The sequence below is a fragment of the Rhipicephalus microplus genome, chromosome 1, assembly GCF_043290135.1.
Source record: "Rhipicephalus microplus isolate Deutch F79 chromosome 1, USDA_Rmic, whole genome shotgun sequence".
Taxonomy (NCBI): Eukaryota; Metazoa; Arthropoda; class Arachnida; order Ixodida; family Ixodidae; genus Rhipicephalus; species Rhipicephalus microplus.
The window spans coordinates 262,244,864-262,269,616 of NC_134700.1; the positions used below are offsets into that span (position 1 = coordinate 262,244,864).

At 42.4% G+C, this 24,753-nt stretch overlaps 3 protein-coding genes and 1 long non-coding RNA gene across 4 annotated transcripts; 1 reads left to right on the forward strand and 3 right to left on the reverse strand.

Moving 5' to 3' along the window:
- Window positions 1-2,916: 2,916 nt before the first annotated feature.
- LOC119187185 (uncharacterized) lies at window positions 2,917-8,167 on the reverse strand. Its single transcript, XM_037435406.2, has 2 exons — window positions 6,597-8,167; window positions 2,917-4,446 (listed from the first exon to the last, which is right to left on the reverse strand). Exons 1-2 carry the CDS (start codon window positions 7,843-7,845, stop codon window positions 3,137-3,139), a joined length of 2,559 nt encoding a protein of 852 aa, XP_037291303.2. The 5' UTR covers window positions 7,846-8,167; the 3' UTR covers window positions 2,917-3,136.
- A 1,435-nt stretch (window positions 8,168-9,602) lies between these two features.
- On the reverse strand, window positions 9,603-10,307 carry LOC142815156 (UPF0235 protein C15orf40 homolog). The gene is made up of 4 exons (XM_075894123.1): window positions 10,155-10,307; window positions 9,986-10,094; window positions 9,801-9,928; window positions 9,603-9,719 (listed from the first exon to the last, which is right to left on the reverse strand). The coding sequence occupies exons 1-4, from the start codon at window positions 10,263-10,265 to the stop codon at window positions 9,627-9,629; spliced, it is 441 nt and encodes a 146-aa protein (XP_075750238.1). The 5' UTR covers window positions 10,266-10,307; the 3' UTR covers window positions 9,603-9,626.
- A 116-nt stretch (window positions 10,308-10,423) lies between these two features.
- On the forward strand, window positions 10,424-10,993 carry LOC142815199 (uncharacterized). The gene is made up of 2 exons (XR_012895105.1): window positions 10,424-10,791; window positions 10,886-10,993. It is a non-coding gene; the product is annotated as an uncharacterized LOC142815199 (long non-coding RNA).
- A 674-nt stretch (window positions 10,994-11,667) lies between these two features.
- Window positions 11,668-15,563, reverse strand: LOC119187223 (cytochrome b-c1 complex subunit 10-like). Its single transcript, XM_075894125.1, has 3 exons — window positions 15,405-15,563; window positions 15,119-15,247; window positions 11,668-11,753 (listed from the first exon to the last, which is right to left on the reverse strand). The coding sequence occupies exons 1-2, from the start codon at window positions 15,461-15,463 to the stop codon at window positions 15,130-15,132; spliced, it is 177 nt and encodes a 58-aa protein (XP_075750240.1). The 5' UTR covers window positions 15,464-15,563; the 3' UTR covers window positions 11,668-11,753; window positions 15,119-15,129.
- Window positions 15,564-24,753: the final 9,190 nt, after the last annotated feature.

Genomic DNA, 24,753 nt, shown 5'->3' on the forward strand with positions numbered 1-24,753 from the left:
TATTAAGGTCCTGAGGATCGGTCCAGGACTGATGCTGGCTGCTCTCACGTCGGGACCGAGAGTACAGGCCCCTCTGCTGCCGCACGGGCCCTCTGGAGAGCCCTGAGTTGGTCCGCCAACGCGTCACTGTGCAGTATTCGCTGCCACCACTTTTCACCGTGAAAAGCCGCACCGGCCAATTCTGAGCAGTGCCAGAGCATGTGTTCAAAATCGAGCAACCGCTAGTGCCTCATCAAGAAAGTCTCTCTTAAAGCAATGTGGTTTATTACCTCAGTCAGGCCAGCCTTCTGTCTCACATTGCTCATTATCAGTAATTTCGTTGTGGAGAACATTGGCACATACTGTATGCTTCTATGGTTTCACGTTAGTGAAGCTAGAAAGCCTTTCTCTAGAAGCCTCACCCCTCCACAGCTTTCAATCACCCATCTTGCTGTCGTGAGCTCAATTTTTTTCTTATCCCGGGCTGCAATTTTTTCATCCTTTTCGTCATCTTCTTACAAACATTTCTAGTTAGATTTTTTTTCAGTCCAGCTGTTGGTACCGCTTGCACTGGTCCTGTTGTGCCATTTTTTGAACCTGTTTTCCACTCCAGAGTCCTGCAGCAGTGGTTTTTTGGAAGCAATGTTCCGAGTCTGTAGATATACAATTTCTGAGAACTATTACAGTGCGGTGCCTCATGGTCGCATTTGGAGTTGTCAAAAATTGTTGAAACATATGAAAAACATGTTCCTTCCCTATTCATAACACACACTATTTCAAGCAAGGATTCCATCCACTTCAGTAAAAACAAGAAATGCGCTATATTCAAAGCATTTTTTCAAAAGCACAGGTGTGCATTCTTCTTAGAGGCTATTCCACCACTGTACTGAACTTTGATCTGCGACTGAGCAAAGGCCAACCCTCCAAATCTTGTCCCATTATTTTTCAGTGTAGGAGGAAGCTTGCTTGGGGAATTAAAGCAGTCGTATCATTGCAAATCTGACCACAAAAGGTAATGTATCCTGTGATGCAAGTGTTTGAGTTGAAATTATGTTGACAAAACATGAACTGAAATAAGTAGAGACAAAGCATGTGCATTAAATCGTCCTAAATTGCCGCATTTCGACCTGTGAGCAATGTACAGTACTCAGAAGATAAGATTGGAGTGAAGCTCCACACTTGGGAAAAGGTTAAGAAGAGCAAGATAAAGTAAAGTAATCATTCAGGCTATCTACACTTAATTTTTTAGAGTTCAAAACAAGAATTTGTGCACGTGTGTGGTTAGAATAGTAGATAAACTTTGCTTTCCTCGATTTTTAAAGTGTAGCTTTGCTTTACTTTAATAGGAGGGTCACTAGCTGTGTGAATGAATAAAATACTAAAACGCTCACCATTTCCAACTCATGCTTTATAATTGTTGGGAGTTCAATGTACAAAATGCATGATATGCCTATGAGGGACGCTTTAGTAGAGGACTCCAAAAATTTTGGCCAAGTTAGGTTTTTTAATACGCATGTATGTGGGTTCTTTAATGTACAGCTATGCGCACGAGCTCCAGCATTTTACCACTCTCGAAATATGATAGTGACAGCCAGGATTTGCACCTGTGACCTTTGGGTCAGCAGTCAAGCGTCATAACTACTAGACCACTGTGGCAGCATCTAACATAGCCACATTTCGTCCTATGACAGTAACATTTCTTTCTTTGAACATATAAAACTATCACGGAATCTCAAAAAATGTGTGTTAGTCCTGAAGTGAATCAGTTTAATGTCAAAAAAGCCATTGAGGCCCCGAATTATCGTGCAAAATCGAAAATGGGGTTATTTTTCATACTTGAAGTTGTATCGCAGAGACTCGGAATGGTTACCTGGTCGGTGTATTGTTATTACCTCTCACCTGCGTGCTTAGAAAGTGCATAGGTGAGTTAATGCGAGCTCTCACCATCTGCACCTCAGTAGCACACCTTCACCATATGGTGGAACTGACCCAATTCCTTGAACAGAGATATACAGATATTACTCAGTGCAGTTTCAGCTACAGTTTTGTAAGAACTAAAACAAGAATGCCTCTACTACGTCGATTGTACCACTCCTATGCTGGCAGCGCATTGCTAGGCTTTCGAGATGGCACAAGTTTGAAAAACGTCATTTTATATGCACCTTTTTTTCTGGAATGCTTCATTATATCGGTTTTAGCGGAGCAGTTTGTTTGGCTATTTCAAGTTTTTAAAAGCAGTAAGCCTATAGGAAACTGAGGGGTAATCCGAATTTGTTCATCATATCAGGACATTTGTAAAATCGTGTTTCATGAAATTGAATTTCAACTGTATTTGTAATCATAGTTAAAAGATCAGCCTTTAAAGATCACAAGAAGACAACACATTTAAGAACCTAAGATTACCTGCTAGCATAATGCATTTGGCACTGCTCTCTTGAAAGCTGAGTGGTGATTAAAAGCTCCTTACCTTCTTCTGCATTGCATATCCTAATGAACCTGCTGGAATAAAATGTTGTGTATGCAGTGAATCAGATGTTATGTATGAAGCACAGTACCAGTTTTGGTTGCTAGCCTTCACAAATCATGTTGAAGAAACAATGTGCTTAGAAAGCCCGCAAGCTTTACCTAGTAATGTAGTGCATTAGAGACTTCCCTGCTGAAATTTGTTCATGCAACACAAAATAAGAAGGGGGTTAGCACCATTTGAGATGTGGGTGCACCCACAACTCGAGTGGAAGTGAAATTGAAATTAAATTTCACACTACTTCTACATGTTCATTATTTACACATGGTAAATTTCAGCGGCGTGCATGTCTAGAACACAATGCAGGCAGATATTAAGACTGCCTAAGCGTTGTTGTCAAGGAAATGAGGGTGAAGAAAAAGTTAGAGTAAATGGCACCTCTGTACACAACGCTTTTGTGAATCTTCACTTGATTTTTATGGTTTTAAGACAAGCAATTTATTTTCACTGGAGCTTTGACATGCTATAATATAAAATAGATGCGATGAAATCACAAAAAAAAGGTAATTAGCAATGTCTACAATGCTAGTCTTCAATATGACATAATTATATGAACAAAGCTGACTTATGTACATATTTTTGATCCATGTATAGATACCAAATGTGCACAATGAGTTCCCGGCACAAAGTTTGTCACAGTTCATCTATAGATGACGCTCTTTGTGACATTTTCGTCCCATCATGGGACACTGACGAAGTGAGTGTGGTACGTGCCTCAGCAGCGTCTTGGACCATGTAGGTTCCCGAGCGACGATTCATCTGCAAATGAAACACACTTTCTCCCACCTTCCTACGAGCTATAGCTCGCTTTCTGAGTCTTCTGCGGACAAACAAAGCGATGGCAAGGATTGCTATTACGGCCAAAGCAGCAACCATGACAAGCAGAGCCACAGGTACACGAGTCAGTCTTTGGCGCCCAGTAGCAGCGACCCCAACTGCAACATCGCTGTTGTAGGCAAGCTTTGCCGGCACGATTTCATGACAGTCTCCAGGAATGTGCAGAACCGTCTGGCTGAAGCACACATCATAATCACTGTCTTCACTGATGTGAGCCACCAGGACTTGACCGGAAGTGTAACAAGGTGCCTCTGTCTGTGTCAGTAGATCCTTGTTACTGAGCACCGTCACATTAAAACGACAATCTGACTGGTTTGGAAAAGGAGGTACAAAATGCCATCGAAGAATGAGCCGATGTCCAGCCAAAAGGCCACTGTGAAACCTTAGATGATGCAGGAACTCGCCCTCTTCTGTCTTCAGCACTGGCATCTGAATTTCCTTCTCTGTTGTAACCGCTGATGTGTCAATATGAGTGACAGCCACAGTGCTGTCATCAGGCCCTGTTGTATTCACTCGAACCGTTGTAGGTACTGTAACTGGTGGTGTTGACTTGATATCAGTTGTGTTAACAATGCTGCAACTACGAGCCACTTCTGTTTCATTTCTGAATGCTACTAAGCATACCTCATACTTAACTCCCGGCTTTGTCTTAAAGATGTGGAACGTTCTGTTTTGTGAACTTGGAGGACAAGAACCAGGCAAGTCGGTGCGCACCTTTGCCCCAATAATGACGACAGTCAGTAGGCATCTCAGTTTATCAAGACGATCGCTAACGCTATGTGCATTCCATGTGACCGAGAGTTTGTCGTCATATTGTTCTACGTTTACTAGCGTGAGATGCCCATTAAATGGCACCATTGTCGTAGGTTGTGTGACGTTTGGCTCCGAGGTTGTTGGTGATGTGACTTTGGGTACGTTAGTTGTTGAAAACAAGGTTTCAGTTATTGGCACGGTCTCTGTAGAGCACTGAAGTGAATCAAAATCAAAGTCTATAATGCGTGTGCTATCGTCGCATACGGCCGAAGACAGAGTTTCTTCTGAAAAGTTTCTGTATTTCAGGAGCATGCCAAAGCCTTGGACTTGACAGACACAGCCAAGAAAATTTCCTGCAAGAGTTGAAAACCAAATAAGTGACATGTCCACTTGTACCACTGATTGCTAAGTATTGAATGGAACCACAAATCCGCTATGTGTAAAAAGTAAATAAGCATTATGGCGACAGGTCATTCGCCGATAAACAAGTTTACTTATATGCATTAGTATTAATAATTGTATTAATCTTCTTTAGAAATATGGTACACTAGATTGCTGACAAAGATAAACAGAAAGGCTAAGGACTGTGCTCTACAATATCCAGTATCCATCCATACAAGGCTGGGCAGTAATAAAACACACATATAGACACATGCACACACACGCAAGCACTCTGTGCACTTGATACCCAGCAAATGCACGTCTCTTGCAAGCTGCAACACAACTGCATATAGCAGTGGGGAAGGAAAAACTGCCAGGACCTACACATGGTTCAAATCACAATTAACACAAAAACAGGCAAAGGAATATTGCTTTGTCTGAGCATAAGTTTGTGATCTACACTCTCTGCAGTTGACCTTCTTAGTGTTGTTATATACTTTGTTGTTTTACGATAATACAAGGTGTGATGTTGCTCTCGGGCAACAGTTGTTGCTTTACAGTGTGCAAAACGCCTTAGGCACTGCGATGTGAAATATTGTTTACTGTGACCTTATAGTTACACTGGATGGCCTGTCACTGTAATTTAATTGAACAAAGTAGATATGATACTAAGCAAACTGGCATGCAGCTGCCAATGTTAGTGGCACAAAAGATTAGACATAGAGAGCCCTAACTGCCTTCTTTTTGCTAGTAGAATTTTTCTTGCACTAAAATTTGTACTGCATATAGAGAGCCAGTTTTATTTATTACCGTAAAAGTGGGTAACACATGTTGATACATTTATTTTACCCTCAGGTTATTTCTTTTACCCTTGGGCTACACTGCATATTTCAGAAGGGGAAGGACAATGCACAACAATAAAAAACAAGGAACACAAAGCAGATGTCATACAAATATAGCAACTGATTGGTGCAAAAATATAAATACTGCTAACAAATTCATAAAAAAATATAAATGAGCAATAATCTTATTTTTATTAGATCGTAAAGGCAATATGCTGAATAAAGTAATTATTGAACAAAACATAAAGAAGTAATTATGTAATCACTGTTTTAAGAATATTCTCAAACTGAATTGTGCCAGTGATACATGTTAACGATGCTAGCAGGTAGTTTCATTTACCGCAAAATCTTGGGAGATGACTGGGCATATGTTACTGTATTGCAATGGGGAACTAACTTTTTTTTGGTCTTTACGGCAGAGAGAAATAAAGGGTGTAAGTTGGAATAATCGACGCAAACTATCAGTTTATGATAAAAAAATTATAAAACAAGCAAATGCGAGTGAGCTTTTAGCCAGCGGCTAGCATGATGATGTTTAGAGATGCCTCATATTGGATGACAAGTTTAATTTTCCCCCATGCTGAAAATGATGCATAGAACAAGCGAATGCTGTAATGTATGAAAAAATAATAAACAAGAGGGTACAGTTTTAAAAGAAAAGAGTGACATCTGCCCGTTAGCAGCACAATGCTCCAAAGATTTCCTTGCAGCCTTGTGCTACAAATGGACAGATGCCGATTATCACTTTCATAACCGTTCTCCCACTTTGCACGAAATCTCCAGAACTGATTTAGCATAGCAGATAGAGTTCTTATAGGTAGTACCCAAGACAAAAACTTATATTATGGCACACCAAACTGACAATATAACTCAATAAAATGAGAAAAGTGACCCATTTGTGGCAAGAATTGAACTCATGGTTTAATCTACAATAACTGCTGTCAACACCTACTTAATCAACAAGGGCAATGAGCAGAACAACACAGTTGGTGTTGTATGTAGTAAACTTAATACTTGTAAGTCAATCTAAAATTATCTAGTTGAAAACAACCAGTCCACACACAATCTCAAGTGGTTGCTATTAGCAGCCTATTAAGAAATGTTAACTTTATCTTTGTAGCTCTGATACCTATGACAGTAGCTTGGCAGTAATAATTCTGCCAGATAGTTGGAAATGCTACAGGTTACAAGGCATTACCTTTTTCTCTCTTAAGCTCTCTTGAATAGACCTTTTAAAACAATGTAATCCAAATAAGAAGGAAATATAAAAACTGGCTTACCATTCAGCTTAATGATTCTTAGATGGGGACTACGGGTGAAGGCTCCGGCAAAAATGTATTCTATGCTGTTTTGTGACAGGTCAATGTACTCCAGCTCGTTCAGGTCTGCAGTGTGGTTCTGATTGATATAAGTCAGATTATTGTTTGACAAGTCGAGGGTGGCAAGCGAGTGCAGTCCCAAAAATGCTGTAGAGTCGACAGTAGAAATTTCATTGTTGCTAAGGTTAAGCAGCTTTAGACTTCCGATCCCTGACAGAGATTGGCTGTTAATTTTTTTGAGCTTGCACCAACTTGCGTCCAGAGTTTCAAGCTTCAGTAGAGGCTCCAGCCAAGTTTTTGAGATCATTGTCATTGGGTTATGAGATATTGATAAGATTTCCAACGAAGCCAGCGAAAAAAATTTTGGCTGGTCCAAGGCATTGTAGCTTACATTCAGTGTGATAAGGCTTGGTAGATCAAGTTTCGTTGTTGCACTCGTGAGACTGTTGTGGGTGAGGTCAAGATGCTTGAGGGATGCGAGAGAATTTTCTAATGAAACTGATACGAGATGGTTTGAGCTCAGTCTTAAGGTTTCCAGTGTTGTTTTGCCAAATGCTTTTGAATCGATTGCCGACAGCTTGTTATGCGACAAGTTGAGGTCTTCCAAATGTTCCATGTGGTAGAAAGTGCCAACAGCGATCGAAGACACTCGGTTTTTCTCAAGGGATAAGATCCTGAGACTGTGAAGGTTCACAAAAGCGTCTGTGCTGAGCTCCGTGATAAGGTTGTTTGACAGATTTAGTGATGTCAGGCTGGAGAGGTCTTGCAAAGCACTGCTAGGAACTGATGCCAGCTTGTTCTCAGACAGGTCAAGAGCATGAAGACCTTTTGCTTTCACGAATGCTCCTGGCAGCACAGTAGAAATGTCACTTCTGACAACTTGCAGTTTCTCTATATTTTCCAAAAGCATAGAGCCATTTTCAAGGGAGCCAAGTGACTTGATAGCCAAGAAAAGTACTGTAACGGGGCTGCCACTTTGGGCTGCCTTCAAAAGCTTCTCGGACACAGGTGGTAACAATGGGACGTGCGCCTGCTCACCACGGCAGTCCAGCAGAGGAGAGACGAAAGTACAGTTGAGATTGACTTCCTTGTGGGATACAGGAGTAGATGCTGGTCCATCTGTAGGGTCTGTAGCAGACAAAGTTGAAGTAGTTTGTGCATCTGCAAGATTCAACAGGAGAATTATGAACCGTGCAGCGCTACTTGCCATAGTGAATTTGAAAAGATGGGGTTTTCTTGGAGGCTGACGGCTTTAACGGCAAGACCCAGTCATAGAACAGGAAAAAGGAATGGCCCGCCAGGCCCTTTCGCAGGATGTGACTTCCTGCCTCTCCTCCTCAGATGTCGACCTTTTGAACACTGTGCCGCTTTTTATCAATACACGTCGGGACGCTCCGGATGAGTCTTTTCCTGAGGATTTCCATATCACTTGTGTAACCTTGTTATACTTTTTATTGACTTTCTCTTCTCTTTTTGTTTTGTGTTACAGCTACAGCAGGATGCAGCAGCGTACTGCCATGTCCGCTCCTTTAATTGGATCTAGCATTTTAATGACCCATTTTTCCAACTAGAGTGATGGCTTTTGGCATCAACTATAAATGACCACATAGGTACATGGTTTGATCAGTGCCTAACCATAGCCTAGTGATACTGCATACTAGGTACAAGTTCGGAAATACAAGTGTTCTTTGCATCAGCAGACAAATAAATCAAATTTCTGGGTGTTTCTATTCTATTGCAGCATTGTTTTACAAGCTATGTTCTGTGGATTAAAAGACCAATATTGTAGCTCATTGTGTCAGCAAAACACTGCCATTACCAAAACTAATGAGCATGTTGGTATGCTAGGCACCTTTTTTAACTAATGTCTAATTATTTGTATTTCATTCCAACACAAATTCATTACAAAAAGCAAAGATAATACTAGCAAAATGAAGGATCTCTGCTATACCATTTGAGCAGGCGACACTACATTACAGGCCGTTTATGTGTGGGGCCAATCTTTCAAGAAGTGTTTTACAGAAGTATACAATATAAGATACTATTATTAGTAAATATATATACTGACAGCTTATTAACAAATGTGTTATCAGAGGTGTGCCAATGCATGCAGACTTACTGCACATGTGCACTCTTTTTACCATAGATTTCGTGTTGCAGCAGTCAATGAACACACCTATTCCATGTATGTATGTTTGTGGGATGTGTGGGATTTTTCGTCACAGCTCTCCAGAAAGAGTGGGTAACAAATGGTTCTGCAAGTGCAGCTAGTGAGATCTTACGCAATGTTGCAAAAGTGAGGCACTCAAGTTTTTCCAGTTATAGAGTGGAGCTATAAATGCAGCACTTTTTGTGTTTTAACAATCTATACAGCAAATGTACTGACCACAAGCTGGTCAAGGCAGGAAGGTTAACAGACCACAAATTACAGGGCTTCATGAAAAATGTAATCTGAAAAATAACAATCTGTAGACTTCGGGCTAAAATTTTGGGTCTCCCTTTAAGATTGTACTGAAACATTTAAATATACTGGGGAACCCACACAAAGTATGTGAGGCAATATGTGGAGTAGATTTTATTGTAGCTAAAAAAACAAACCCAAGCATACTAAATGCATGTGCTTTTGCACGTGCAAAGTGATGATACACATGACATCTGCAAGTGTGCGTTTTTTTTTTTTTTAAGCTGCAGGTGAAAACTTGTGTTGGCACTTGGAACCTACTACGTGCATGTCATGGAGGCACTCTTAACGGGAAGACTTTTATAAAAGCCCTCCTGTCCTACCATATAAGCATAATAACCCGCACGGAATTCCAAGCGACAGAGTGCCCTTTTGCACTTCCAGGGAAGTCGAAAATTACGGCGTCGCCTCTGAACAACATACATTACGATGTTTATTTGTTTAGGTACACTGACAATGCCACAAGCGGGATATGTAGCCTTCAGTGACAACACGAAAGGCAGCACTACGGCGAAAATTTGTGTTTAATATCATACACCTATTTGTTTTTTGAGCAAATTAAGAACGTCAGATACGTTTACTTGTGCTGTGATCATGACAACTTTGTCTTTGGAGCGGGAGCCCTGTGCAGAGAAAGGAAAAAAAAAAGGGGGGGGGGAAGCAGCATAAGCGACAGCTGACGGACCTCCAATAAAGAGACTAACCTTTTCAAGCGACAAGTCACTTTTACGAAGATTCAGGAGTTTCGACAGAAAGCGGATTAGTTCCGTGTTTGCTTCTCCATCAACGGGCGGTGCAGCAATCTGGACGCCCACAGAGTCGTCGCTGACATCTGCGACAATGTCAGCGCTAAATTTGGCAAAACACAGAAACAGTGTTGAGGACTCACCAGTGATTCTACTTTCACTAGCTCCCGGCTTTGCGCGTACTCGAATTGCAACTGTTCCAGTGTTCGTACTGTAAACAGCGCCGGTTGTCTGCTCGGCTCCTTTGGTATCCTAAAATAAACGGCAACAAACTAGTTGAGCGCAGAGAATTTTGCGAAGTATGCTAGTCACCTCAGCGGATTTGCCGTGTTTACTTGCTGGCTTCGCGCTGCTTTTATTTTTCGGCATAGCTTGGGAAGTGCCTAAACGCCGAAAAATTGCGACAAGTGCTCTTCCCTGCATGGCTCTTGCTGTGTGCTTGGCTTGTCTTGCGCGAAAAAATGTCGTTACAATGAATGATAAAATACACACCAAAGTTTTATGACTAATTCTGACGTCGTTTACGTAAAAATAATTAAATTTACATTTAAAGTACAAAATAATTTACAAAGAGACATTTTTATTTTTCTGTACACAGACGCAAACGTCATAACTACCTTGCTTTAAAAAAAAGTGTAACTTTTTTTCAGTCAATCCAATCCACAGCTGCTCCCCTAAAGCGAGCTGCAGACGACGAGATCATGTTGTCGAGGCACGCGTCCTTAGGTGGCTCAAAAGTTTTATGATTAAACTAGACAGAAGCCAGACGCAAAATGATTAAGATAAGGTTACCCCGTGGAATATCTAAATTCCAAGTTGCAGTCGCGATCATTCTCGGCGTGGGTTGCACTGTGTACACCTGGTATCCAATGGTTCGGCACCAGCGCGCAAAGGCGATCGCCGAAAAGCAGGATGCTTTATCACAGCATGAATCGCCGCCTGGCAGCACGTAAGTCATGCGCAGTGTACGAGTGCAGAAGAAGCACACCAACCTTTGGTGTCTCGGATAAAAATAGGTATACATATATATTTCAAAATTGCAGGTGACTTCGCCAGGACGAAAAGCTGCCCGACCGGACCGTCATTTCTTTTTCGTAGACGTCGAGTGCCTGAAGCCCAATAAAACAGGCCTGGCTGGCAACTTCTGTTCACTCCCGTGTCTTTTATTCACGCTTTACGTAATCAGAAACAGATGACGACACGGGTCTGCGCATATAGCTATGTGCCTTCTCTGTGGGAGAATTCCGGTGGTTCTAGTTGCTTAAACCGAGATATTGAGAGGCACGCAGTAGTGATGCGGGACTTCAGATCGAGTTGATCCTTCTGGAGCTCATTACCGCGCGTGAATCTTTTCATACGGGTGATATTTGCATAAATGCGTTCTAGAGTTTAGCCAAACGACATGTTACGCGCAACTGCGGTGCGTTTCCGTACACATCAGCCAGGCCACAACGCAGTTTCCGCAAACTACTAGCAACTTCTCTTGGTTCATTTATCCCGTACCTACAGCACCCTTGCAGACATAACAGATAACAGCAGCCGGTATGCATATATCTACCGCTCAACTGATACGAAATTTGCTGAAGAACATTGAATCTATATACACAATATTAGGCCAATGAACAGTTAGTTTCTTTATAAGTTATACTGAACATGGATGTTACAAACTGAACATTTTCGTGTTTTTCAGTGGTGCACAGCATCTTTGGCTTAGTCGGTGAAGGTGTCTTCAGTAGGGTATGTGGCTGGTAAATGGGGCACTGTGGCTGCAACAACTGACACCAAATAATTCTCACTTTATCATAAAAAAAAGCACACAATAAACTTTTAGTTCATTTGTATTTTTGTCAATTTTATTAAGTTGCTCCTATGCTTTGGAAATGAATTATGTCTTTATGGCTTCTCTTGAACCTGCAAAAAAGAGAATATTAAAAAATTTTACAATTAAAATACACTTCGAACAATATGCAGTCATGAATTCATGTTTAATATTAAAAAGTACCTCAGAATGGCAATTGTTGAGTATAGAGCCAAATGCAAAATTGAAGAGTCTTTCACCTACTGCAGTGATACTTCAGCTTTGGGAGACAAGTCACTCATTGATTACCATGCTAACTAATTTTTGAGTTAATATTTTTTTTAACTGGTAGAAATTAAAGGGCATAACCTCTAATTTCACCAGAGAATATGTGTTATTTCTTACTAAGTGTTCAGAAAGCTAGCAGTACCAATCTTCGTGATGCACCAAAGCAGGTTATTGATAAAAAGAGAAGAGATTTAAACAGAAATGCTGCAAATAAACTATGTAACATGACAAAGCTTGCTCTTTAGAGCATTTACCTTACACCATATCAAACTATAAAAATAACGTGAAGCTCCACTTGTAATACTGGTGGCAGTTGCCTCAAATATGAGCAATTATGTAACTAGATTGCTAAACAGAGGTTAAAAAGTCCTTCAAAAATTAGAGAAGTGCACTTTATGGTCCTGGCTCAAGACAAAAAGCAAAACACAAATTCATTGCTGCTTGGATGATTTTGCACCTGTGATGATTTATGTGCATGTCATCAGTAGGCACAGCCAACATTAAACGTGGTACAACTTGGAGTTCACTGTTGGTCAGGTAGCTCGAAGTTTATTCAATGCAACCAAACCGTGCTATCCTCTATACATCTTGGCAATTAGTAGATAAAGTGAGTGGGTTTAAAGAAATCACGGTCCTGCTGTCTTATCAAAATATGTGTTCAAGTCCTGCATTTCAATGGTTTCACATTATAATCATCCAGCATTCATAATGAGCAAAGTGAATTTTAATGAAGGCCTCATCACTGAAATTGAACAGTGCTGTTTTTTCTACATGTCCAGAGGTGTGACCAAGGTGTGCGAATGAATGCATGTGCGTGTTTTGTTCGTGCTGTATCATATTTGAATTTGCAAATGCGCTATCGCATAGGCAGTGGCACAGGCAGTTGCCAGACATTGTCTTCTGGCAAACATCCTGTGCTTCCAGCACGCGGCTATTGTTAAAATGTGCTTAAGTTTGACCACACAAAAGAGAATGATAAATGTAAATGAACAGAAAGGCTAGCCAAAGTATATTTTACCAGGTCAGTATAGTAAGGACATTTATAAACAGACTTGTACAGAGATCCACAATGCCTTTTGCAGCAGGAAAAAGGAGATAGGTATGTACTCACAAAATACACTATTCGTAGAGAAAAAAAAGAAAACAATCTTGCAAACAAATGTCTGCAGCTGTGATCAGGTGCCTGTCCACAACATGTATAAGCAATGCATAAAAATATACAACTTTTTATTGAAAGTTTGTGCCCTCATTTTTCATTGCAGCATGCAGCTGGACATGTCTAGTAAGCTGAATTACCAAGTAATTTCGTGCACTTGATCTCTCATCTGTGAGTGCCTTTCCACGTTAAAGAGACACTTAAGAGGAAAACTATTTTTCTTTTATTGATAAATTATCCTTTCACAATTCCGAAATCACCATGCTCACCACAAAGAGAAGCTTGGAAAGAGAAAATGCGGGTGGCGACGCCACCTCAAAATGCCTGCACCAGATGCAGTGACATCATAAGTTATGACTGTTTACTACATAGCTCAGAATAGGCAAAAATGAAGCACAATATCTGCTGATGGTGTCAGAGATTTAACATCCCAAGTTTCCAGAAATTTTGTTGCACTAGTGTCGGCAAAATACAACGAATACACTTTGAAATTTGTGATGTCACGTACAAAAGTTGCAGCACAAAATTTAAAAAGAGTACTTAGACCTTGATTTTCTTTTCTAATAATAAAATAATGAGGGTAAGATTAATTACATTAGAGAGCTCTGAGAACACTTTATCAAGCTAAACCAATTCATTCTTTCACTTTACTGTCTTTTGAACCGTCAATAAATGCTTAATAGCAGCACATATTAGGCACCTTGTCTGTGTAATTCAAGGGCATTCTGGCGAGTTGTAGGGAGCAAAAATTATATAAAGCAATGTATTGATCTATAAGGTTACACCGTTTTGTCTTAAACACTGACGATAAAAACACATGTACAAGATACAGTCTTTGCAATGTTAAATGATGCCCATTCTTTAATTGTATGCAGTAAATGATGGCTCCCATGTCGGCAACGCTTGCGAAAAGAGGACAGCTTCTGTAACAACAGATTTGCTAGTTGGATGAAACGCAAGACATCTTGGTGAAGGTCAATCAAAGAAAAACTCCCTCACTGATGGCTTTATGTCACTTTCTGCCTGTTAGGGGTAGGATAGGACCGTCTGTGCAGAAAAACAAGCCACAGTACCTAAAGAAAACACTGCAGCAAGCAACATGAACTGAAAGAGTTATACATATATATGGTTATACCGTGACACGTAAAATGTAAGCTTCACGGCGACAAATCAACTTCCTTGTAATGGGAAAACTGTAAAGTATATCAAATATACTACGCATGAGGTGAACAGATTCAAAGGTAGCTTGACAATAGTGCAGAACATGAGCCATTATAAAAACAGTCGCCAACATGCGCGTCATAAGGGATGCAGCACTGAATAACAAGAAATGCCGAGAAATGCGAGATTTTGCGTTTGCAATGTAGTTTGATACTGGTTGTACAGCAAAGGAGGAACACTCAATCTTTAAAGGAAAAAAAAAATATATATGTGCCCCCATAGAAGTGCGGTAAATCGAGAGCAGCGCCAGGACAATCAGCTTCGTACTTGAGGCATGGTTGCTGGCAGAAGTCTGTCTTGCATTCTTGGAGGGTGCAAAGTAGCGTTGCGTCGCGTCGAGAGGAGCGATTTTGTAGCTCGGGGGTGATTGATATGTGGGGTTTAACGTCCCAAAACCACCATATGATTATGAGGGACGCCGTATAAGAGGTCTCCGGAAATTTCGACCACCTGGGGTTTTTTAACGTGCGCCCAAGTCGGAGCACACGGGCCTACAACCGAAAATGCAGCCGCCGCAGCCGGGATTCGATCCCGCGACCTGCGGGTCAGCAGCCGAGTACCTTGGCCACTAGACCGCCGCGGCGGGGCTAGCTCAGGGGTGCAAGCTCGTTTTTTTTTTTTTTTTTTTTGCTCTCTTTTAGCCGACCAAAGACGAATGGCTTAAGCGTGGGTTAAGGGTTCAAGAATAAATGAAATTTTTCGTGCTTAATATTGTTCGACGTAAGGCTGAAGGAGCCAGCGGTTTACTGACAGTAGTGAGCAGCAAGCATGGTAATAATCTGCCAAGGACAATGAATCACTTATTATACGTACCAATGAGTCCGTTACTCTTCCTTGTATTTTCCATTATAAAATGGAACATACTGGAGTACTGCTTTCCAATCGGTGAAGTACGCAACCCCAATGGCACCGGTTGCTCCATACAAGGCCGCCGGCCGAGCCCTGCACAGGCGAGGTAAGTCTCAGCAAAATTACAGGGGCTGCAGCATTTCAGGTTTGTAATGAAGAATGGCAGGCAGCCAACCGGGCATACCGGGTACTCTCAATGACTAGCTCGGAGCATGACTCCATAAAAAAAAAGAATGACAGGCTAACATACCAGATTTTGCAGAGCTGGATCAGCCTGGGGCCGATTGGGTAAAGTGGAGGATGTACCATATTTTGCTTTCCCAAAGCACGCAGACTAACCAACCCGCTTGTGAAACAACGTCCCTCTTTTCACCTTCAGCACCTCCACAGGACAGCTAAAATATCGGATTGGCTAGGCCGAAATCGTGCTTAGAAGACACAACATAAAATAAAAAGCAGATGCCATAAATACACTAAAACAATAATGTAAACCTAAAGTATACAAACTTAAAAATTACAAAAAAAAACATTTTTAAATTTTGTAATATCAAGGCAGAGTTATCGCGTTGCCTGCGAAACTCTGGGTTGAAACCTAAACCCTTGGCCGAATTTGCAAGGTTCTGCAAAATGCCGCGCCATCTGGGAGCACTAACACAAAACGCCACAGCTGCCCGGATCCAGGAGGCCGTGTTGCCGCATGGCATTGCCATGTCTTTATGCTATCTATACTTCTCTCTATAGCATTACCGCCGCTGGGTCGTTTCGCAGCGCTCTAGAGTCCAAGATGGCATAACATAGTGACGCCACTATTAACGCCGCCCCTGCGTGCTTGTAAAGCGTGCGTTCCATAGGCAATATGCGCTCCTCGCAATCTGCAATTCGGCAGGCAGAAATTAGGTGCATTTTTTTTTTTATTTTCCTGAAGAACCCCTTACTCTACGCTTGAGTGTGAACTATCCACGTCGCACGCAGCAGCCTGCATTAGCGTTGTTGCGAGCGTAGGTACGCAAAAGTTGTGGTGCTGACCCGTTTTATTGGGCTGTAGTTTTCTTCGAATGGTTCTATCTTATTTTGGTTTGCGGGAAAACTTAGAAGAGCTGCTTATTATTTTTTTCAGGCGTTGAAGATTAAACAATTCTAAATAAATAGGGAAAAGGCCATACAATTTTTATCCTTCCTGAACGTTTTGCCGAAAGCTGCATTAAAATCGGTTACTTATGCAGCAAAACTGCAACCCAGTGAGATAGGTCGGTTCTAAAAGAATCAGCGAACGAGAGTACCAGCGCAAACGCACACCCACAAGAAAGACGACACGCACACACTTGTGGCGGCGTGTTTACGCTGTTGCTCCTTCTCTGTACAACGAACCAAATTGTCCACAAAATCTTTATGAAAAGAATCACCATTTACGTACTGTCTGATGACTTTAGCTGTTATGCAGTAGCGTAGCCGGAAATGTTTTTTAAGAAGGGGGGGGGGGGGGGTCAACCTTACCTTATGTATGTTCGTGCGCGTCTTTGTATGTGTGCGCGTATATAGCCGCAAGCGAAATTGAAAATTTTAGCTACGCCTAGAAAGACGCCTGCTTGCAAATGCTGCCTATAAGAAGCGGTTAACAACGAATGACTTACTTCTCCGAGATTTCGTTTTGTATGCATTTATGGTAACATGTATATATTTTATGAACAAACAAACAAAAACAAGTCGAAACTGGGTTAATCACATGGGTCATCTATTCCACATCAAGCTGCTATAACCCGCACTTTGTATGTTGGAGGAGCTTTGCGTGCCGGGCCGTTCAGGCGCAAGCCAGAAATCTTTCACTAAGACTAAAGGAGAAAATAATGATAGGCTGAAATAATGACAATATTAAACTGAGATGTTTTACGTCCGGAAATTTCGACCATCTGATGTTCTCTGCGGCTGCCGCAGCTGGTATTCGACTGCGCGATACCATTGGGAAAAGTGTGGACTAGCGAGTTCCTTCCAGGGAGGGGGAAGAGGCTGCTGCTTTTGGGACTGTTGTACGAAGACCCATCGATTAACACTTCAGTCCTATACTTGAAGAAAAATATTCGTACGAGGTATGGTACATACTCGAAATAAAACGAGCATTCGCCTATGAGGTTGAAAGACATATAGCTTATAAAAGAAAAGAAAAGAAAAAAAGGACGAAGAGAAATGTGAGAGATAAAGACCGGGGAGAAGATCAGAAAGAAAAGTAGGATATCGAACTCAGTAGAGGATGAAACGGTGCTCTGAAATGAGGATGGATGAACGGTTCAGCGCCGACGACTTTTCAGCGTATAGGCGAGAGCAGCAGCATGACGAAACGGCTGTCGGCTGCGTATGCCGCTTCTTGCGCAAGGATGGACGCGCGTGCGCCACCGAAGCATCGTTGAGTGAACTGGCTTTAAATTAAAGAGAACTAGGGCTCGGCGTCCGAGGACGTTGTTAAACGACCACACGGGTAGAGCAGGTGTGAACGTCTTATCGCTGCCTCCATGGGGCAAGAAATAGTGGAAGGTAAAGGGACCTGATGTGTAGCCTCATCTTGTTTGCGAGATCCAGGCTGCCTCGCAAGTCTGGTCCATGCGCTGCTCCCCCGTCGCAACGGGTAACACGACCTCCGTCTCAGCGGTTGTCTGTGTTCCTTACAGACGATAGTCTTTCTTGGTGTACTTCAAAGCAAGAACGTCTGTCTGTCTGTCTGTCTGTCTGTCCATGCGTCCGTCCGAGTGTCTGTTTGTTCACCGAAACGATACCCGAAGTAGCCAAAATCCAACCCGATCCGCAGCACCCTCTAATACTGCTCAAGTTTCACCGTTCTTACTTGTGCGATTGTCAATTAAAAAGCAATTATTGCGCGTATGTGATGTACAACAACAACACGTCAATATTTTGTGGTGCGTCTTTTTACACTAGGGAGAACATTAGTAATTCTAATGACCGTAGCGTCTATCACGCTGCGCTGACAATGTAACGCTATGCACACGAAGGCGAGTGCCTCCAACGCTTTGCTAAGGCGACATGTTTGTGGCACCTACCCGTCGCTTCGCGTTCTACACCTTATCGCCTCCGAGACTCGCTCGCACGCCATTCTCCGTTTTCGAAGACAACTGCCAGATAGCGCTCGCGTTTCACGTGCCTCGATTGGCTCGTTCGTCTCCGCTGCATGGATCTATAGGCGCTCTAACGCAGCGCTTTCACTGCAGAATACAATTCACCAATTTTCTCGCGCACAACATGAAATAAACGTTTTGTTCCCTCTCTTCAGACGCAAGTTCACTCTCTTCAGACGCATGTTTCACTGCAAATGTATTTCGACATTTGCAGTGAAACATGCAGATACAGAGCCAATTTTTTTGAGACTAGAAGATGCCTCAGGTATGTGGGTGCTGACTGAGGCTTCAGAGAACGGAGGGTCAGCTGCCGTGGTAGTTCAATTGGTAGAGCATCGAACGCGTTATTCGAAGGTCACAGGTTCGATCCCTGCCCAAGGCAAGTTATCTCTCCGTCCACTTTTCTTTCTTCAAATTTACATTACAGTTACTCCTAATAACATCCCCTATACCTTCACTGACATTATTGTCTCTTCATTCTCATTACTCAGGTACGCGTAATCAATTCTGAGGTTGGTCCGTACTCCTAACGCGTATATATATTCCACACGCGAATTGGTTGTCGCTTATTGATGGAAATCCACTAGATGTAGATCGCATGCATGTACGTGGACAAAGCAATTGGATCCATCGGTTGTCATCATGCCTCTGTCCTGTTCTCGTTTGTTAGTAGGCACAGCGCGAAAAGCAACCATAAACAGGTCACCAACTGGACCAACTCATCGCTGTTTTGAGCACTTTTCCGGTCATGACAGGAAACCTACAGTGACGGATGACAACCACTCGAAACGTGCTCCATTTCACGTCCCGTCTTGCAGTTGGCGACTAACGCCAATTATACGAACCCGTACAATTAGAGCAACGTTCGGCGACGGCATCCTAATGCATCAAGAACGCGGTTAGTCTGTAATAATGGGAGATCTAAAAAAAAAAGAGGGAGCATAAATACAGTTTCAAACCCAACTTAACAGGATTAAGAGCTCGCGCTATACAGGTTTAGGGCAGAACTGAGAGTCAGCGCTCCTTCTGTTGAGAACGCACTCTTTACTCAGCAAATGTGCTGACAAGCCTGTCTGTTGCTCTATAGCGAGCCACCGTGAAACACGAACAGGATAAAGTAGGGATCGATGTTCCTTGGACATCATTACTCCGCTGCAACGCGCAAATAAGCACACGAACGACTCATCTCCGTACTCTTTGCTCAAGACGCTGACGAGACGGTAACTCAACACTGCGCCGACAGGTAAGGAAAGGTAAGCTCTCACTCGGATTGGAGCCCCGGCAACAGTGGAGAACCGAACGTCGACGAAAGGTAGGTCGGCACGGCCGTCTCTGGCCGTGTCCGATATGTGCTCATAAATAAGTCACTCGTACGGCGCGCTCTGATGAAATTATTGCTGTGTGAGACATGCAGGGGCCATTTCTTCGTCTCTTATCTCTTATTACATACAGCGCGGCCAAAGGAAAGATCCTACAACGAGCGATGGAACGACAGTCGACAGAGAACATTTTTAATCATTGCGCGAATTGGGCCACTGCATTCAAGTTCTTGCTTCACCGCTCTACGCTTTTTTACGCACGTGCATGACGGGAGGGATTAGTTCATACTGCCGAGTCAAGTGAAATCTCGGACGAATGATACCTAGAACTATGTAGAGGAGTTGATGGAAAGTGAAGATAGGCTGAGATAACCCTGCAGAAGTAGCGACCTTTTTTGGGGGGTGCTTTATGCGACACTAAACATTTATAAGTGCCGTATCTCGTGCGAATCTAATTTTTCCGGTGCTTTGCTCCTGGTATACGATCAGCGCGATAACACTCTTGACGAGACAGTTGCGACGTCACCGCACGCAGAAAGAAAATAAAAGCAATGTAAGTTATAATTAGCAGTGCTTACGGATCAGATAAGTACCCAAGATTGTTAAGTATGCTGCATGATGTAGTATAGAGTAACACGTATTGATTCGTGTACGCTAATTATGAAAGAGCGTCGATATTACGATAAGTGGCAACAATGTCCGACCGGTAAGCAAGTGATTTTGTCAGCATCTTGAACCAGAGTAAAATATGCCAGAAGCCTTACGAAAATCAACATTTAGCCATAGTAATTACAACAAGTAAACATACGAAATTCTGCGTTATGGGCATTCAATTTTCCAGAATTAGGTGTATCGTTTTCCGGTTTTTATGTACACTCAGTAATAGAGCTTCTTTTTTAAAATACTTTTTGCGTTTAGCTTCTCATTTTTATTTTGACGAATAATTACCATCATAATGTCATAGACGCCGTAACGTACTATATCGCAGCTGAATGCGTCATTTCACACCACAGTATTCGATGCAAAAACAAAGTTTTTCAGAAACAATCTTGCGACGAATCTATGCGTTGCGATAATGTGACGGTGTATACGAAACTTAGAGTGTGAATATATAATATTATAACCTAATCAGAATGAAATTTTACTTGTAACTATGTCGATACAAAGCTCGAGTACAGAAAAAAAAGAAAACAAGCAAACACCAGCGGCGTAAATACAGAAAGATCCTAAGGGGGACAAAAATCAGACCATGTCGGTCGTTTTGTTTTTTCAAGATGGCTTGTAGTCTTATCCACATGAGAATTAAATCAAGCTTTAAGTTGAGAGAGAGAAAAAAATTATTAAATATGCCTGCAAAATCGATTAGTCTAAAATAAAAAAAAATGAGCATGGGAACCGAAATTGAGTAATTGTATTGTTCTATTCAGTCTTCTATGAATCAATCAAGCGGCTTTTGCTGATTTCGTGGTGTCATACAGCTGCGTGGTATTGAACACGGTAAAAAATAATCAGCCTTAAAAAGTTAAATGTCCTACACTTAACTGGTGAATAAATCAAATATATTATGTTATAAAGTTAAATCTCAAGGGAAGACACTTGCAAGGGGTGTCCACACCTCGCCTGAAAACAAGAAAAGTCGGACCCCCTGACCCCCTCCCCCCCCCCCTCCTCCTTCCCAAGATTTACGCCAATGGTAAGCACGGTCCCAATTTATAATAAAAAAAATTTGGTCATCGACCGATGTGTCAGCTTCGTGAAGAGCGCACGGGGTGAATCGAAAAAAAATTATAATAAATGTACTTTTATGTGTGCGGTGGTCCGTGTGAAACCAGGAACGTTTCACACCCATCAAAAGCAACTTTTCTAGAGGGACATACAGAAAATGCTCAAAATATCCAACAACAGGTAGCCAACCAGTAGTTCTCATTGACATTTAACGTTGTTTGCAATATTGTGAGGCGTAAATGGTTGGCTGCGCAGGTAGAGATGTATCGACGTGTTGGCCCACCCATATATTGTCTTTCTCCACAATTCTTGAATGACGATAAAAACGCATCAACTCAGATGAGCGGTACAATGCGAGGCGGCACGTTTTAAAGGTCTGTCACCAGATGGCGATGCACTGTCAAAGACTCCAAAAATGCTAGGGCACCCCGTTGCCCAAACCCCGCGAAAAAAGTGTGTGGAAGTTTGGATGCATAGTCACAAGTGCCGATATTGTGCAGTGGGAAAACTCAGCTAACGTTAGGTGTAGCCACACTTGCAATCTGCATATTCACCTATGAATATTTTCATTTCATTGCAGTTTTAGTAGCTTTACTGAGATATTAGCAGTGTACTGCGCTAGTAACTCGTAAAAATAAAAGTGCATCTGTGATGATCAATGTGCAAGTTGTAACTGAGTAGCCAACTACCAATACACATGATGTACAAAGAAGGAAATATTATAAATGCTTTGCGACTGCATTTGATGTTGAGGTAAAGAAAGTTATCGGAACGTTTTCTTGAAACACTCAAATATAGCGCACTTGATCTTACTGCTGACATGAACCAACCGAAGGTTCATGTGTACGGCTTCACTGCATACACGCAATACGTGCAGTGGTGCACCCTTTACAGTGTCAGAGCGGCTGATAATCTCGCTTCCGGAGTACGCATAGCCGGGGAAATACGCTTGCCCATGTGGCAAGACTTCGCAGCGAACGCGTTAGTGGAGACTGCCGAAGTAGCACCTTTGGTGAGACAACTCGATGCACCGCGCGAAGTTCATCCACTGGAATGGCTAAACGTGCCACTTGCTTGCGCCGTACAGGTTGGTTAGACCTTCTCTCAATAAGTTTTTATAGATTATCAGGCATTCCACTGGCGGCAAGGCATACGCCCACAAGCTTGGCCATTTTACATTCCCTGTCCTTGATTTATCTCTTTCTTTCTAGGCAGCCTGAGAAACTACGTGGATTGCCGTTGTATTTTGGTGCTTTTATTCTTTCGAACTGCTTTCAAGTGGCAGCGCCTAGGAAAACCACGAGCTATTCTTTGAATAATGGCTCAAATGTTTATGGGGGATAAACGACCTGGAAAACCAGAGGCTCGAATGGCCATTTCGAAAAAAAAAAGAGTAAACACAGGAAAATGATATGTTTGAAAGTCAGTCTGACCCGACTAGAACGAAAATCAGAGCTACCGCCTCAAAGTGGATAGCGTTACCAGTGATTTACTCGCGACAGTTTCAAGTTTCCAGAATTCAAGACACTAAACAGAGAACACATGTTGGCTCAATGACTCAGAAATCATAACAGGAGATCAGGACTAGTACAACTTGTAGTCCCATGAATCCGTAATAACTGTAATACGTGCTTCGGCCCGACAATGGCATAACTTATTTTTTGAATAGTATAAAATTTGCATGAAGACGCATTCGAATCGCCTTCGCTGAAAGCTACAAAGTTTTAGGAATGTCTTCACCTTTATGATGGGGAATTTCTAAAGGAATATTGGTAAGCAAGCTTCCTCTCGGATAACATGATTTGCTACAAACCTACTGAGTCCCAGACGCAGAGCTTCACGCTCCAGCAGAACCGAGGGCTTGTGTTTATAGGCAGGGTCATTTGGGAGCACTTGCGAACAACACGTGAATGAATTTCAATACTGGCCGCATGTTAATTTCTTATAACGTTATCAGTGTCGCTAGTAGCCCATATTGTCGATTGATCTACATGCGCAGCAGTGGGGTAGCCAGGCGGTGGCACACGTGGCCCGTACACCCCTCCCCTCGCCGAAAATATTTGAAATGCGAATGCATTTCTTGGTCGGGCTATATCAGGCATCTGGCGTTGTCTGCGGCGACCGCGCGCCGGCAGGTGTTATCTCTCGTCTCTCACCCCCTCTTCCATCGCAACAGCTGCGGGCACGCGCGCTTATCCTCGCCCCTATCAACCGGAGCACGTGGTGCAAAATTGTAGGAGAGGGTAGGTACAGTGCTTCGCCACTCCCTTTCGCGCTGTTCGCTCTCTCTCCTCCCTTGCTGCACTCTGCCGTCCACTCGCGCCTCACTCTCGACCATTCGCTGGCTGGGCGCCTCTCAAGAGCGTCCGGAAATATGTGCTCGAGACGCCGCTGTGAAACGCTAACGCTGAGCTGAGAACGCTGGCGCCCCACTTTCCCGTCCGCTCGCTCCCCATTCTCGACGGTTCACTGGCTGGGTACCTCTCAAGGCGATGGCAGAAGTCGGTGAAGCGAATGTCCGACGAAAACAGTACCCTCTCTAGTTTGTGTGTATATGTGATAAACATGTATGTCAGTCATCCCCCGACAGCCAAAGTAGCAAGCCAGGCTAACATCTTCGAAAATTTCATTAAAAAGTATTATCTCTATCTCTGTAAGAATAAAATAGCTTCCAGTTATGCACACAGTAATTGACACACTATTCAAAATATCAATCACTAAAGTATCGTACATTTTTTTGAATCTTCCAGGTGGAATAGTTATTTATTTATTTATACATACTGTTAGCATACATGCCAAAACAGGAGTTCCTCAACTGGGCACAATTACAGCAATTTCAAAACATCGATTCAAGAGGGGAGAAAAATCCTGCAACTTGACACAATGCGAAGAAAAATGAAAGAGAGAGAAAGAAAAAGAAATGCAACATTCAATGGGCGCATTGCAGCCAACTCAGCAGAACATAGGTTAGCAAGTGAGTACATTTTCACCAGTACATTCGATTCAACATCGCACTTTCAAAATTTTCAGGATCGTTACACAGTACAACGTTCTTCCGTAACGTATTTAATGTGTCAACAGCGGATACAATTAAGTAATTTACAATTAAGCTCAATAAAAAGCGTGGTATAATTTGTCTCTGCACTTATTTCTTCCGACAGCACACGCACAAAGACTTCTGCCCAAGTTGAAAAAATAAAAACGTCCCCCCAGAGAAATTGGGTTTCAACCTGTGGCACTTTCTCACCTGTAGTTCGCATATGATTTTGTTTTTTTGCTAGAACAACTGAAAAGAAATCCACTCGCAGAAAACAATACCGATGAACAGCTGTGCTTTTTCCCAGCGAATCCCTTTTTTTTCAGAGCAAGTAGCCCAGCGATGCTGAATGCCTTCCAATCGGAGCTCAGTGCTCCTGGGGCTTGTGAAAGCATT

Excerpts from the sequence above, each read along its gene's own strand:
- LOC142815156 (XM_075894123.1), bottom strand. The coding sequence starts at position 10,265 with ATGCAGGGAAGAGCACTTGTCGCAATTTTTCGGCGTTTAGGCACTTCC. Across the intron at positions 10,095-10,154 it reads AACACGGCAAATCCGCTGAG|GATACCAAAGGAGCCGAGCA; the intron begins GTGACTAGCATA and ends CGTTTATTTTAG. Across the intron at positions 9,720-9,800 it reads GTGACTTGTCGCTTGAAAAG|GGCTCCCGCTCCAAAGACAA; the intron begins GTTAGTCTCTTT and ends TTCTCTGCACAG.
- LOC119187223 (XM_075894125.1), bottom strand. The coding sequence starts at position 15,463 with ATGGTACATCCTCCACTTTACCCAATCGGCCCCAGGCTGATCCAGCTC. Across the intron at positions 15,248-15,404 it reads ATCCAGCTCTGCAAAATCTG|GGCTCGGCCGGCGGCCTTGT; the intron begins GTATGTTAGCCT and ends TCGCCTGTGCAG.
- LOC119187185 (XM_037435406.2), bottom strand. The coding sequence starts at position 7,845 with ATGGCAAGTAGCGCTGCACGGTTCATAATTCTCCTGTTGAATCTTGCA. Across the intron at positions 4,447-6,596 it reads AAGAATCATTAAGCTGAATG|GAAATTTTCTTGGCTGTGTC; the intron begins GTAAGCCAGTTT and ends CAACTCTTGCAG.